The sequence below is a fragment of the Lampetra planeri genome, chromosome 34 (assembly GCF_965212315.1).
Source record: "Lampetra planeri chromosome 34, kcLamPlan1.2.h2, whole genome shotgun sequence".
Taxonomy (NCBI): Eukaryota; Metazoa; Chordata; class Hyperoartia; order Petromyzontiformes; family Petromyzontidae; genus Lampetra; species Lampetra planeri.
Genome location: NC_136140.1, coordinates 6,118,845 through 6,135,112, shown reverse-complemented (window position 1 = coordinate 6,135,112; position 16,268 = coordinate 6,118,845). Strand labels below are relative to the sequence as shown.

Genomic DNA, 16,268 nt, shown 5'->3' with positions numbered 1-16,268 from the left:
CACTCCCAATGCTGCACATATAGATAAACATAACATGTGTTCTACCTTATTAACCGAGAAGCGTGGTGTAATAATTAGCGCAATGTTATTACTATCCAGCCTGGAAGAGTAGACCAAATACCCCCTAGAGCTTCCTCTCATTGGAGATACTTCCGCCGGCAGTGGCGTGAGCAAACCAGCAGCAATCCCACGATTGCACCGTTGCCTTTTAACTGAGAAATTACGGCAAAATGGACCACCAGGTTTGCACGTTCGCTCGTTGCAATCAGTGCGTTCGTTGTTAAACTTCTAATGGAAACTGTTAACAGATTCCTGACCACCGCGACGGGTAACCTATTATTAAAACGGTTACTGGGTTGTCATTTGACAAACCTAGTTCGAACCCAGGATATAAGCGGTTCTGGCTCAGCACTCTGACCCCTGAGAAAATTGGAAATTAAGTCTTTTAAAAAATCCATCTTCCTCTGATGGCTTTGTGCGCATAAGTTGGTAACTGGGCCAAGACCGTCAGCTCGCTACGCTTGAGGAGCAAGTTAAGCCCGTCGGCTTTCACGGCCAATATGATTCACAATACGGTAAAATAGTAAAAGGGTAAAAAAAAAAAACATTCCTTATTTTTGTCACACGGTAAATTACGTCGTCCGACAACCCTCCTCTAGCCGACGGATCGATTCATCGGCACGTCCCGATGTCCCGCTGCCGCTCAACGGTTCACCGCGGGCTCGCTGCGCGGCTCCACGCTCGCGGTGCCGGATCGCGGTCGACCATCGCCGGGCGCAGCATTTCAAGATTTTGGACATTGGACCAATTTATATTATAAAAAATTGTCACTCTGCCAACCGCCCGTCCTGTAAAGGCTTTACCTTGGCTTGGTTGAGCAGTCGGGATTGTGGTCTGGGATGTGTAGTAGTAGGCCTTGTAGTCGGGTTTTCATTTGCTTGGTAGTGCCTGTATATGGTATTTGGTCCTGATATACAATTAATAAACAGCATTATGTGATCTCTATAAAACTAAACTTTTAACGTTTTTTTATTTTACCAAATAAGGCCCAATGAGCTATGCAGTTCTTTTTCATAAGCGACCTGGTCACAAATGATAGCTCAACCAAGTGGCTTGTCACGTGGAAATTTATAGCAGCCAAATACTCTCTATAAATTGAAAGTATATTATTATAATTAAGAAGCGATTTCCGATCGATTTAAAAAAAAAAAAAAATGTTGACGTGCGGCCCGGCGTTTCCCCCCGCAGGTGCGACGAGTACGTGTCGCAGCTCGACGAGATGCAGCGGCAGCTGAACGCGGCCGAGGACGAGAAGAAGACGCTGAACTCGCTGCTGCGCATGGCGATCCAGCAGAAGCTGGCGCTCACGCAGCGCCTCGAGGACCTGGAGATGACCGACGTGGACGGCTCGCGGCGCGCCCGGGCCCGACCCCGCGTCGCTGCCGGGTCGTCCGCCGCAGTCGCCGCGTCGCACTCCAAAGTAAGTCCGTTGCCGGCGCCGACGGCGGCGGCGGCGACGCTGCTGCGGCCGCCCCCGGGAGTCGCGCCGCTGCCCGGCGCCGGCCGGCTGGGATCGTCCGTCCGACATCCGGCGCCCGTGGCGTCGAGCTACGGCAGCCAGTGAAGGCGGCGTCGGATGCGGCCGAGGTCGGCGAGGGCTGGTGGGGTGGGGGGGTAGCGGGCGCGCGCTACGGTGCGTCATCGGTGCGCGGGTCGAAAGTCGATTCTCACGCGCTGCGACGCGTGCGTTGAGTCGTGCACGTGAGAATCGTGATATCTTTCTGATTTGTGCGAGTAATAATGATATGCAAATTGCATGCTAATGTGGCCATTGAAGAGAACAAAACAGTACGAACGAGACAAAAGAAAATTAGAAACGGGACGAACGAAATGGTAAAAATGATAAAACAAAAATAATTAATTCTTGAATAGAATTGTGACCCCTCCCCCACCACACCCCCCGGTTGGTTGACATTGCGGGGTGGAGAGATGAATCGTTACATGCCTGGTTAGTGGTGGATAGTGACGCTGTAACTGAAGGTTGAGCTCTGTTATTTTGTTAACCGTCGAAGATGCCCGCGCCCTATTGGCCTGTACGAAATAATAGCCGACGCCGTCACCTGAGTCGCCGAAATGGAGCGAGTGTACAAAGCGACTGGTACTGTGAGCGCGGCGGAAATGCCAACTTACTGAGGCTTTGGTTGGTTTTCTCACATCGATTTCAATTGGTCACCACAGCACAAAAGCTGCCCCAAACTTGAAATCGTGCAGTTGCGAGCACAAGTAAGCGGTTCTAAATTATAATTGATAACATTTATGCGACCAATAATGTTATCGTCGCTAATGCAACTGACGCGTTGCTGGTCGCGTTAAGAACCACATTAATGATAACTGTGGTATCAACAGTCGTTCGCAATCGTAAATTAACACGTACGATACCGTTGCTTCGTTCATAACTTCATCAGCCACACTGACAGCCTAGGCAAGTGCTCGCAGTACCAGGTGCGATTGCTTTGCGTGCAGCTCTTAGCTTCTAACGGAATGGCTTCTCGTCGACCCGTCTCTTGAGTGTTAGACGTTGCGCCGAGCAGCTTTTCCCCCGCGCATGCACGTTGGCATCCGTACCAGGTGGCCTTGTAGTAGTAAGTAAATAATAAAGAAGCAATTGCTCGCTTTTGGAATGAACCTTGGCAGAAGGCCACCACCCGCATGCTGTGCATTGCTGCTTGTATCGCGATGCCCTGTTCTGCATCGGAGCTATGCGCAATGGGCGGGGGCATCTTGTCTCATCCGGTAAGGACCGAGACGGCCGCTGAAGCCACAGGGCGGGCGGGCGAGCGCGGTTCGAGCGCGGTGCAAGCGAAGGAAGCACTTAAGACAAGCCGCGTGCATTTGCATGCAACGAACTCCCTGGGTGGTTTCGCGCACGTCCGCAGCAATTTGAGGCGTAAACGGACGCTCCCTAGAAGGCTCTCCCTTTCAAAAGGGAACGTTCAGTGCTTCGAGATCATGGTGGTACATCAAATGGTCGTTTAGATTAAACTGCCGTTTTTTTTCCCCCCCATTTCAAAGAGGGCCTGGATAAACTTGGCCCCCGGAGCGGGCAATCGAGGCCCCGCTGAGGTTAACCAAGGAGCCGAGTCTCCGCACGTGGGTTTGCCGCATGCGTTCGTTCGCCACGCATTTCCCGCGCGGGGCGGCGTGATTGCGTGCGTGCGTGCCCCCGCCGTGCCACTCGCACTCGGGGTTGGCATGTCGCGCAAGGATGGGGGGTGGCATTCGTGTAACCGCTGCATCATCAGTGCTTCACTGGCTGTGCATGACTGCATGCTGGGAGGCCGTGACTCGAATTTGTTTGGGCCATCTGAGAGGGGAGGCGGTTTCTGCGTAGGGTTTCGTACTCCCGCTGTGTCCACCTCTGCGTTTTCGGGTGGTGCCGCGCATTTTTTCCGGCGTGATGTCCGACGTTTTGTGCCATGTGCGTGCCAGGGAGCTTCTTCGGGAAGCTGTTTCAGGAAGCTCCCAGGCACGGGGAGTGAAATGTCAGACGTCGTGCCGAAACATCACGCGGTACAGCCCGAACACACATCGGAGAACGTGACAAAGGCTAAAGTGGTGCATGTGAAATACATCGAGGCCATGTATGACGCCATAGGGACGTGGGTATATTTACAGTGTTCATTGGAAATGATGTCCCGTAGCGCAGACCAGCTCATGCGGCTTCTTAATTGGGGTGTTTAAATATGCAATAGTGTTCATTGTCATATTACATCGGATAATGACACAAACAAAACGTGTCAAAAATAAGTGCTTAAAATGAGGAAGAAAAAAAATTGCAAAAAATTTTACTCATTTGACCTCTCACATCAAATTATTTTTATACGGGCAAAGAAATCAAGCAATCGCATTCATCGACGTTTGTGACGAAACCTCGAGAATCATTTTGCGATCTGTCAGTGTTGAGATTTTTCACAACTTGAGATACTTTATATATTTTTACATCGAATTTTTTTATCGCGAATATGTGCCGTTGACATTTTATACCAGATTTCCTTTTCTTGAAGGTCAGCCCCTTTTCCCCAGACCACAACGAGTGTGGCTGGGCATTGCTCGCAAAGCCGGCCTCCAATTACCCAGAACGCAACGCTCTCCTTTCTGGAGAGAGAAACACCAGCGAAAGGCGTCGGGTGCAAGTCCTGAAATTCATTCATTACTTTGGGACAAATGCACTTTGGGACTTGCACTCGCTCACCGGCGCTGTCTTATCCTCATCGCTGAGCGTGCGTGACGGTCGTCTGACCTCGTAAGGCTTCGGTCACGACTGCCGATCGTCGTTTGGAAATCTTCAGCCTCTTCTGCCTCTCCCTCCCTCGCGCTGTGCTGCGTTGCACGCCCCGCGGCTTTCAGCGCCAGCTTGTTAATCTCTTGCCGCGGCGCTCCGAACCTGACGCGCTGTCTTGTCTGTCCAATGTCTCTCCTTGACGGCAGTTTCTTGCCGTGCGCCACCACTCCATGCTGACTCTCTCCTCCAGCCACTCCTCCCACGGACGCGCTCTTGGCGTCGCTCGCGAGAGGTAACTCCGCTAACCTCCCCGACGCCCGTCGCTTCTTCTTCCGGCTTTCTCCCCCCCCGCCCTCTCCACGCTAAGGTCCCCGAGCTATCGGCTTCAACGTGCGGCTCGGCCGCCGGTCGCGATAACGATGCCGCTGTGCGATCCATGGTTCCCGCGCGGTAGCATCGGCGCGAACGAAACCGAGCTTGCGGCCTTGAGCCGCGGACGAGCGTCGGCGTGCGGCGACCGGAAAGTGGAGCACGCCGATGGCGTCGACTTAATCCCTGCAGGGCGGGCAGCAGGGTCCGGCGCACCAGGGTTCGTGTCCGGCTCGTTGGGTCCTTGCGCCGAAACGCAGCAACGAGCACGATCGCAGCGATTGGTGGCAGTGACACCAGGCAGCGCTCGTTCACTACCTCGCAGCGGTGGAGGTGAGCCGATGGCTCAGAGAGCAGAGCGTTAAGCCCACACAGCTTAGAGCCCGGGTTCGAATCCGGGCAGCTTTCCCTGATTAAACTGAGCTCTCCGAGGGTAGTGAGTTGATGGTTTCTGGCCGGTCAACAATGACGGAATTTGGCTAAATTCCAGCTTTGAGAGTAAAAAAAAGATCGTGTTAAGTGTCGTGCGACATCTCTTGGCAGAGTGAGTGGATTAAATGCGTCTCTTACGCTATACAGGATTTACAAAAAAGGCCACTTGAAGGGTTTATTTGGGGAGTAGTCCTGTGAAAGATCTCTTCCGCAGATCAATCTCCGAGACACGGGGGCACGTTGCAAAAAAACGATCCAGCGCCTTATTCGTCTCGCGCTACGACGCCGATAGCGCACTTCTCATAAATGATTTCAAACGACCAAAAAACGTCGAGCCGGCATTGCTGACTTGGGTGTGTGGGGGGGGGGGGCACTCGAGTCAGCCATCGAAGTGCACACAGGCGTGACGCAGTGAGCTGCCGGCATTTGGCCTTTGCTGCTGCGAGTCTCCTGGGTGACTTCACAATCGTGCACCCGTCAGCAGCAGGCGGCACCACTCGCAAAGGCACGCGGCGTCAGGGCGGCGTGGGGTGTAAGATAAGCCACGGCGCACGCGCGATAAAAAAAAAGGCTAAATAAAAGGTCACGTTTCCATTGAACCATGGCACAGTAGAAATTGCAAAGCAGCTTTAAGATGAACACTGGATCATTTTTTTTGTATGCGCACAGCTCCCTCTTGAGGCTGTGCACAACCAGACCCTAGGCTTGGGGATCACCAGTGGTTCCAAATTCTCAGTGACTTCTTGTTCTCGGGAATAGCATCTGTTACCACTTGAGTCCGCGAAAAGCCAGAGCTGAAGCTACTCCAAGGCTCCGTTGCTGCCGATGGGACGCGGCGCGTAGTTACGTTGGCTGCCGAGACGGCAAACGGAGCCACAGGCCTGTGATCCGCAACAACCCCAAGTGTTCCAGCGTCGGTTCCGTTTTGGGAAAATTTATTCGAACAAAATGCTACAAACAGTCCGACAGGCCACGTTATTCATTGCGTCTGAGTGATGCGAGGAACATTTATTGAAGGACGCTTTAAAATGTTCCGGAGGCCTTCGTGCAGCTGAGCTTTGCGCCGCACGTTTACAGAGAAAGCCATGACAACACATCGCATGGCACTTTGGCAGCGTTTTTTATTCCTCCACAAGAACATCTTCTACCGTAACTATATTGCCTCCTGTCTTGCCTGAAATCTTTCATTCACTTCCGTATATCCCTCAATATTGCCATCATTAAAACAGGGGCCGTAACCTGCATGAGATTATCTTTTTCTCTATTCATGAAATGGCAGTTTCACATTTCTTATCGGCCTCATAGCCACTTCGAGTGCCGCCTTATGCTCGCCCGTAAAGTGTGCGACCAATATAACGGTCTCAAATCGTCGCTGAAGAACCTGCGCAGTTTTCAAATCTCTGACCCATTTACTTGGGCCCCCTCCGAACCGTCCTCGTTGCATCACCCCTTAACCCTCCACCGGATGTGGAAAAACGTTGCTGGCGCTGCATGTGTCCACGCGCGTTTCACGTGGGACCAGAAACGTGCGGCCGTTATCGCGTGCACGCGTGTGTTGTTCAGTGTTTAGCCCCGATCCTCGTGCCAAAAAGTAGTCTTGGTTTGCAAGCTGCCCGACACACGGTGAATCGTCTCCGGAGGATAATGGTCTATCGTCCGGAGGCCGAGAAACGTTGTATTCCCGGGCGTTGGGTGAATTCCTCCCGAGGAAAGCAGGTGTTGTGACGTGCGAGTAGTCGACGTTGAATAGCGCGGTCGGGCTGCCTTCGCGAGGCAGACCCGATTCCTTCCGTGTTGTTTTTACTTTCTTGTTTAGTTCATTTTCGGTGGCTAATATTGTGACGGCTATATAATCCGCTGCTTGGCTTAGAGAAAAAAAAAACGGAAGAAAATTTGTTAAATGGTGCTTTACGAGATGTACCGTCGTCGGTGAATTGAATTGTCGTCGGTAAATAAATAACCCTCTTGGTTGTGAGTGTCGAGGTCAATTCGCGTAACAGATGAGACACCAAACAAAAGGCAAGTCAGTATTCCGCCGTGCTTTCTCTTCCCCGTTATGGGAAGTTTTGGACAAGTGACGTCAATAACGTTGATTTTTAAAAAAACAAAAAAAAGTGCCTCCTCGATGCCTTCAGTGGAAATAAAAAACACAGTCGGTCGCCGACCACGAAACCACGTAAACGTCCCAATTACGTCTTTTGTGATCTGTGCCGCGACCGACGTGTTTTTTTAAATTCTAATTCCTAGTCAAATTCCAGCTGTGTCTACCGGAGAATATTCGCTGTTTTAAGCGTAATGTGGCCTGGGGTTAAACGATTGTTGGACTTCTTCAACAAGGGACCTTGACACAGCATTCGATACCAAGAGGGTTGATCGTGCATGTAGTACATGCTAAGGCACTCCCTAATGGTGCGATATACGTATGAACCTTGTGCTGAAATGTTCTGTGCCTGCTGGCAGTAATAAACTAACGGGGCATGGCTTGGTAGCAGCTTGGCATACGCACACCTTGAGGGCAGCGCGAGTTGCCCGCGGCAGATTCATCATCATTCAGGACTAATGCTGACTTGCAATGCATGGCTGTTGATTTCGCTTTGAAGAAAAACAAAACTAAATTAGCACATTGTTAATCGTGGCTAGCAGCCCATTCAGGAACTCCAGTCGCTGGCTTGAGCAATTCCCCCCGAAATACGCTCGTCTAATTAACAAGCACTAACCGTAACAAACGGCGAACGAGAACTAACCGCATAAAAAAAAAAGCAGCGCTGACCCGCACGCCATCCTGGCTCTTCAGCTGTTGCGCGCACGACGTTTTTTTTTGCCCGACCGTAAGTGCCGGTGGGGAGGAAGCCCTGACGTTCACGTCTGATGGCCGTAACTGTTCTCCCTCGTCTCGACAGCGCTAGCTCGTCCCGCCAAGCCAAGACGCACTCGGGTCACGCGCCGCCGGAGCCGTCGCCGCTCGGCGCAACAAACTCGGGCCTAGCCAGGCTGCCGCCGCCGTCGCTCTCCGGGACTCACTCGGAGCCTCGCACCAGGCCCTAGGCCTTGCGCATAAACCTAGGGCTTGGGCCTACGATTGTGCAACCGCAGGCGGCGTGCGCGCGCCCTCACAATCGCACCGGCTGAGATCCGCCCGCCAACAACTATTTAAAGTTGAACCTTATGGCGGGACCCCGGGGTTCCCATAAGCATAAACTGCGTTACGACGTCATTTTATGCCTGTTGAAAGCGAACGATACGGCAATCTATTCCTCTCGACGAGTACTACACGATGCGCTAATCAAAGTTTCACAGTTTTGTTTCTTCTGCGCATTCGTCCTCGCTGCTGCGCTTGGACGACACGACAACGGAATGGTCCGTGCCAGGCGGGTCACGGCGTTCATGTGCGCGGTGGGACGGAGTCGCCAAATTTTTTTTCATTAATTACCATTTTGACTTCCGTTTATTCGGGAACCCGGGGTCCCGCCATAAGGTTCAAATGTATACAGCGTCCAAATGTGACTGCACCGAGTCTTCCGTCCGTTTAAAAAGGCAAGAGCCCTCGCTCTGCCTTCACTTCAGCAAATGTTGAAATTTTCCCACGACGAGAAGGCGTCATAGAGATATTGTGCTGCGTTTACGTGATTAGCAGCTTTAGAAGTGGTATTGATAAATTCAGGTTATTTTCTCTTTACATTTAGAAATACGAAAAAAAGAATTACTTGGTCTACTCAGTAAAAAGTAGACATTAACAGTTACAATGAGCACATCGATGATCCAGGATCCTTAACGTAACGCTTGTATTTGTTACTACAGTTTTTAACACTCGTTAAATTAAATATCAGTTAAGGGGCAGTTAATACAGAGATTCATGTATGTATTATGCACAATAACAATTTATTAAGTACATTATCACTGTCGTTTTTGGCCAGTTAGAAGCCAAATATTTTTGGTCACAAAATAATCTTGGTTTTAGATATTCAGGACCACCAATGCCTATTGCTAGTGCAGGAGGCACTTCAGCATATTAATTGAACACTAGATAAAAGTCTCACAAAGTCTAATAAGCGGATGTTATTTCATCAACAGGATCATAACGCTATCGACCAAAGACTACGGCAATGGAGGCAACTTTGAGTCGAGAAACAAAACCCAGGTTTCCAAATTCAATTTCAATCGGGGCTCACGCAAGGCCTCACAGGCTTTTCATGAACTTGCAAATAGTTGTATTTGATTTCCGTTTTCGGTCAAAAGGCCGGTTTGGTTGGAACCTCTGAACAGACAGAGAGAGAGCGGTGAAAACAGCCATGCACTCTCAGCCAGCAATTTACCCGCTGAAATTTCTTTTCGCTTTCCGTCCGAAGCAAACGTGCCCCTCAGGTGTCCGGCTTACGTCTTGCTTGCCACCTTGAGCTGCGTCTATTTCCGTGAGAAACATTTCGATTATTTTTTTTATCCCTCCGCTGTTGGCGTTTTACCCGATGTTGTGTTATTGTTTGTTTGTTTGTTCCCCACCCCCCCACCCGACTTTGCGTGCCGCTTTATCTTACGTTTAAAAACAACCACCGGCATTGTTTTCTCCCTCTTTACAGGTACCTTGGCATTGAATTAGGGTAGTCGTTCATCTTGGCCGTAGCGACCCTTGCGTGTGTGTGCGGGGCGCGCGAGGTGTGTTTCACAGGCGGTACCCCCGTGTTTCACAGGCGGTACCCCCGTGACGTGGACACCGATTTGGTTCGTCGCCCACTTTGTTTTTCAAATTAAACAAAACCCCTCGTTTTGTACGATCGTGATCCAGGATTGCACACCTGACGGCAAAAGTATTACCCCGCGTGTTGTTTTCTACGTTGCGTTTGAGCAGTCATTTAATGCAGACTTTCACGTATTTTAAAGTGTTACGAAACAAAAAATATGCAAAGTTGTGCAGTTTCAGCATTCTTTGTATTGCGGTGATTTTTTTAAAGATACGAACAAAAAAATAATACGGTTAGCGTGCGTTTTCAATTGCACAAAGAGAAAAACAAACTTTTTCTATCGTGGGCAATGCATACCCTTCTGTTAAATTGGTTCCAAATTGGAATGTTTGAAGTGCCACTGCCCATCGCAGTGATCGTCAGATTTTACCTGCATGCAGAGTAACGAGAGAAATAATTCTGACAACGTTTGAAACTTCGTTTTTCTTTGACACCAGTTGTGCCTTGTTTATATATTTCAATCACTTTAGCGGTCTTTCCACTTTCTATTTCAAAACAGTTTGCACCTGCTCGCAGATGCGTGTACTCATTTTTGTTGTTGGTATTTTAAATATTTATTTTATTGTTTTATAATTACGGTTTTATTTACCGACTTTTTAATGTCCTTAACGAAAGTAGACTACAGCTTACTGTAAAAAAATATAAACATTGTTTTCCTAAAAATCTCTTGCAAAACAGAGGCCTGTGTTTTAGTTGAAATACAGCTCGCAATTTGGTAAAGGCCAAACAGAAATTTGCAAAAACAGGTATGCTGTTTGAAGCATAGTCCTTGGATATTAATAGCTGTTACAACATTTTTTTTAAGTGTATAAATACGCGTAATTATGATGGCAAACTTGAACCCATCGTATCGCGCTTTAAGAAAGCTTCAAGCGCAACAATGTTCCGTTTGACCTCCGTCGTGTTCGTTTGTGCTTGTGTTGCTGAAATGGAAAACTCGTCGAGCGTTTCACTCTCCCATCGCTGCTCGAGTAAGTCTTGGGCAGCGGCCGTCCGTTTTTTTATTTTCCAATCAAAAGAAACTATCATCTTCACGCCATGCAAAGCAAAACTTTATTTAAACGTTACAAAAGAATAAAGCGTAAAGAAGAAAAAAAAATATCATATATTAAAAAGAATACGATTAACCAAACCATTTTTGCGATATTTATTGTTATAAAAAAAATTAAGAAATACTACTACTTTTGTTTACAATTTTAAAAACGAAAACCTAAAAAAAAAAAAATCCGATTTGGAAAAGTTGTTGGGAGTTTTATCACGGTATGGGGCTTCCATGAAAATCGTTGCCTCGTTGCTGGCACATCTCGGGACGATGAGCCCTTTGCAGTGCACGCGCGCAACAGAACCACCGTCACCCTCATAGGCTGTGCAATGCTATCACCAATGCTAGACAACGTGTGTGCGATTTGTTATGGCACGTAGATGCACATTGCTCGTAGGCGGCAATGTCTTGAGTCCAGGGAAATGCACGGAAGGACCACAAATACAATTACAATGCAATGGATGTGGAAATGATTTATACGTCTCTCTCTCTCTCTATTTTCATATATTTACGAAGAAACGTTGACAAACCGTAAATAATTCAACTTGATACAAACTAAAAGAGAGGAGTAATAAATAAATAAAACTCACAATGATCATCATTAATGCCGCTTGATAACAGACTGGTTTATTGGGCAATGGCACTTTCTTTAAAGCCGAGAGAGAGAGAGAATACAAAGAGATGTATTGACTTATAGTTGATTGACTTGTAGACTTATAGTTGGAGATCACATTTTACACCGTGGGGGGGCCCTGCTGTGAAAACTGGGAAATGTTTTAAGAAAGTTATTGTTGACATGTTGAGCAGTTTTCTACCAGTAGACACTTGAGTATCAAATGCACCATCGGGGCATCAAAACCAAATTGTATATTTCAAGCAAAAATTGTCAAATTTCAACGTAACCACTGGGCATCGTGTAAATAACCAGATGGCTGTGCAGTACCACCGATAGATATTGTCAACTGGCTAATGTGGGGGCGAACTTACACTGAGCTACAGATCCATTGGCATTTGACGGAACCGAAAAAAACCAACCTAATTTCACCACAAAATGTCAAAAGCTTTCCCAGTTTACCAGGTGCCCACTACCACCAGCAGGTTGCTTTTGCACCCTCCGCTGTCGAAGTAAATAATTCCTGCGTAAGTTATCGCCTCTGAAGCCTTCCGTGGATTTCGCTGGCTTTTTTTTGCCAACGTGTGTGCTGTAACGACATAAGATAGAGGAATATTGTGTAGCAAATTGTCTTGCATTGAAGTGTCCGTATATACACAGCATGCACAGTGTGTGGCGCGGTCGTGCCCTCCAACGGATGCGACGTACCCGTCATTGAATTGGTACAAACCGGTCCTGTTCTGGCATTGATTGGCTATTGAAAATAAACATTTAAACTTCACACCCTGCGTCTGGCCGTTGTGTTCGCCGAGCGAATCGTCACACCCTCGCCTAACCGCGTGTCTGTGTTTTTTTTCCCCCGGGAAAGTGGCAATGTGAAGGTCACTTCTAAATTCAGGAGGAAACCAAACTTTGGTGCTTCCCACGAGAAGACATTTATCATCCTCATCAGCCAGGATCTGTCCACTGCTGGATGAAGCCCCCCCCCACCCCCCCGAGATGTCCCCATCTCTCATGTCCACGTGATCGATGCAACGATCCATATAGCACCTGCACATGAGCTGATTTCAATGCTCCATCTCCATGGTGGTCTTCCTCTTGGGTGTTTCCCTACTTTGGCTTTCACTCCATCATTAGTCTCAACCATCGACTGTCATTCCTTCTTGTGACATGCTCAAGAATAGCCCTGTAAAAAATTTTAAACAGTCGATTGAAACTTGTTTATTCTGCATATGTTTTTTGATCCGCGTGTTCCTCATTCTCTCTCAAAGTGGAATTCCAAGCACGTAACCTCTGCGTGCTACTTTGCAGATTTTTCTACTTTTGTTCAAATTTCCTTGTCAGTTTCGTTGTGTCTAGTTCATTTCATTGCATGCAATCTACATTGATTTAATAACTTCTTAAAGCACGGATTAAAGACGAATCGTCATTATGTACAGCCCTTTGTCAATCCACTGCTGCATGATGGTCTCCCCACGCCATGTCGGCCATCAGGTTTTATTGGAACATACTTCACCACGCTGCTCGGTGCAAGTTGGTGGGATGGTGCGATGCTCAGGATCGCTTCAGATATCACTCGCCACTCATGATAGCCCTGGCTGGGAATCAAACTCATTGGGTGCATCGCACACAGTACACTAACCAAATTCACGGGGAGGAATGAATCATTGCACCCTGACTGAAAACAGATGTTGGGTTGTTGTTGTTTTTAACACTAAAACCTCTTCGGCTCCCTTCAGAGGCGGATTGAGATGGGGGGGGGGAGGACAGTCCGACAATGTCAAGGTGTTTAAAAGTGAGCTCCAGAATCATAAAGAAAAATCGCTCAGTGTATTGTCTCTGGTAAGTATTAAATTAAACATACATTTTTGGGGTCTCGCGGAGCAAAGGGGGGCTGATGATTGCCTCCGCCATGCCTTCATCCGCCGCTGTCTCCCATTTGCTATGGAACAATTTTTTCACCACAGTATCGAAAGCAATTGCAGCTGCGCACGCGATACGCGCGAGGTGGCTTCCTACAAAAAAAACACGATGCAGTGCCATGAACAAATCCAGATCTGGGCCCCCACTGCTCTGACCTATCGGCCACCGAGCTATCGGTGGTGGAAGTCTTCAGCGGGGACGTGACCGGCTCGAGATGCGTCGGATTCCACCGCACGCGGCACGGCGATAGCTCCAGACACCGACCGAAATAGCCGCGCTAGCAGCGCCCATGGCCGAGTCCTGTTCAGGATTATCCCGTCGCTTCGATGGATGAGTGTTCAGCTATTTGTTGGCTTGAACTTTGGCCGCCTCTATTTTTTGTTTTGCTTCTAAAGTGGGAGATGAGTCCTATCCTGTACTCACAAATGTGGCAGCGTATCTGGCGAGTGTAGTAGCCATTGAGGGTCTGGAAGCTTTAAAGCACCAGCCTTGCGGCGACACGCTATTTGCTCCTGCAGAGAGCTCGCACGCGCCACTCAACATTGTGCACAGCGTCGTGTGGGGAGCACCCGGCTCAGTAGAGGCATCTCAATGAGTGGATTTTGCTTCTGCAAAGAACTGCAACACCACTTACTTCGTATTGTGGCTTTAGTGGATCTAGAAACTTGCCAGAGGGATGGGGGGGGGGTAATCCTGAAATCTCAATCTTTTAAAATGGAGCCCTACATTAATAGTAATGAAACATATAGAATGCATTTTCTCTGAGAAATATCGATAAAATCCCAGTTTTGTGATGCAGTATCTCAAACATCGATCCTGAAGTCGTCCACGTTGCTCACCAACCTGGACATCAACTCCCACCACCGATCGTCGCACGACGGGAACGCACGAACGCACGAAGACCATGCTTCAAGCCACGCTGGGATCCCATGGTGGCCATTGTGCCCGAAGGGCCCTGCCCGACTGTCGGCAAGAGAGAGTGGGCTCACGTCGTGTCGCCTAATTGCTGCTATCATCAATTAACGCGCTTCCAGTTCGATTACACTGGTCAACAAAAAAAAACATGTTTTTCTGGCCTGGACTTTTGCAGCTGTTTTAGACTAATTTCAGGGTGCTGATTCCAAATCTGATCTCAGATTTGCTCTATCACATCATTTTTATGCTATCGGCAAACCCCATTTTCATTGATTTTACCCGAAATGAACTCTGTCACTTATGATTGCAAGTTGTTGCGAGTCAATGACTGCTTTAGTGTTAAAATATGGTGCTGTATTTTTAGGATAGTGTGTTTATAATATAATTTTATGTAGATATCCACATTTATTTAATATTTTTCTTCTGCAGTTTTTATTGAAAATGCAATATTTGATATCTCAAAAACCTGATGTGATGGACAAAAACTGATGGCAGATTTGGAATCAGCACCCCAAAATTACCGTAGAAAACCGTTGGAATACCTTATGCCAGAAAAAGTGTGTTGACCAATGAATTATCGGAATAAGTACCGATTTTAATGAGGGGTGCAGCGGCGGCCGTAGAGGTTGGCGATCAGCACTCTTTAAACTGGCGATCCCGCGGGTGTTCATCCAGCAGGAAAGCTAGAGAGGGATGTGAATTAAAATAATTTTTATCGGATGAAGGTTGTTTTGAAAATCGACAAGACGGATAAACAACGTCATATACAGTCTTCCTCCAGAAAAAAATCAATAAACCGTATTCCGCTCGCGAACGGGATGGTAATGTCCAAACAAATGCCCTTTGGACGCAGTAAATTAACTTTGGATAGAAATATGCTACCCGTGACAGATTCTATTCGATCACAGTTATAGTTGGGACGCTGCCGCTGTGAAATCAATGCTTACAACGCGATATTCGGCGTCAGTCGTGGGTTGATACAAGAGAATGCAATTCTGTTCGTGGAAAATGTGTAAGTGGTACGTTGAATACAAATAATGTATACGTTTTGATTCAAGGATGTTTATAATGAATATCATATTATTGGAAACAGTATGGAAACAGGCTGTGGGTGTTGCTGTTGTTGTGTGTGTGTGTGTTACTGTGACGCTACTGGGCAGTTGGAGGCAGTCGCCCTCCAACAACAACGGAGAGCGAAGGAGCGACGCTCACAACAACGAGCGGAGCGCCGGGTGGCTAAAGCACAGCAAGTTGGCACAGTAGGGGGCACAGGTGGTGCATCAGCCAGTCATCTCGGTCATCTCAGTCAGTCGACCCGTGGCACCTGGGTCTGCCCCGTGACCTCCTGCCAGCGGGCGTTCGACACTTCACGTGGCCTCAAGGTGCACTTGGCCTGGCACAAGCGTCGTGGTGACGTCACCGCCACTTAGTGGCGAATGGCGGTTGTTGTTGTTGTGTGTGTTTAATCATGGTTCCTTAGCACAGGGCTCAAAGGCCCGCATTGCCAAGCAGCCAGGAACAAAATAGCACCGTTGAAGGTGTAACGGATACGCGTTAATTGCATTTCTTTCATTGAACAGCGTTTGTAAGAACTGAGAAAGACGAGACGGAAAGGAGGGAATTCCAAAGTCGCGCAGTGCAACGGGTACCGTCAGCTGACGTGCAATGAGAATTAAAATAGAAAGTGAGATTTGGAGAATTAAAATAGAAAGTGAGATATTCTCTGGTTCATTCGGTAAAGTCACGTAGATAGAAAACATAATAAAAGAACACGACGCTTCGGTCGCAACACAAGCGTCCGATGACGCACGAAGACGCACGCTCACGGTATAAACTCAATCTGCCCTGCCTTGACATGAAAGTGGACGTTATGAATTTGTTTTTGGGCTGCCAAAACCTAAAACGTAACACTAGATATTAATTTTAAATAACATCTGTCGAGCGACTTTTTCCTGT

General features: G+C 48.1%; 1 protein-coding gene across 1 annotated transcript in view; it reads left to right on the top strand.

Annotated features, from left to right (window-relative positions):
• The window catches only part of LOC144730072 (protein bicaudal D homolog 2-like), an 88,911-nt gene extending 80,965 nt beyond the window's left edge, over nt 1-7,946 (top strand). The window contains exon 8 of the mRNA XM_078610596.1: nt 1,249-7,946. Coding sequence (XP_078466722.1) covers nt 1,249-1,624 — 376 coding nt within the window. The 3' untranslated portion in view covers nt 1,625-7,946. The remainder of the gene's footprint in view (nt 1-1,248) is intronic.
• The last annotated feature ends 8,322 nt before the right edge of the window (nt 7,947-16,268 follow it).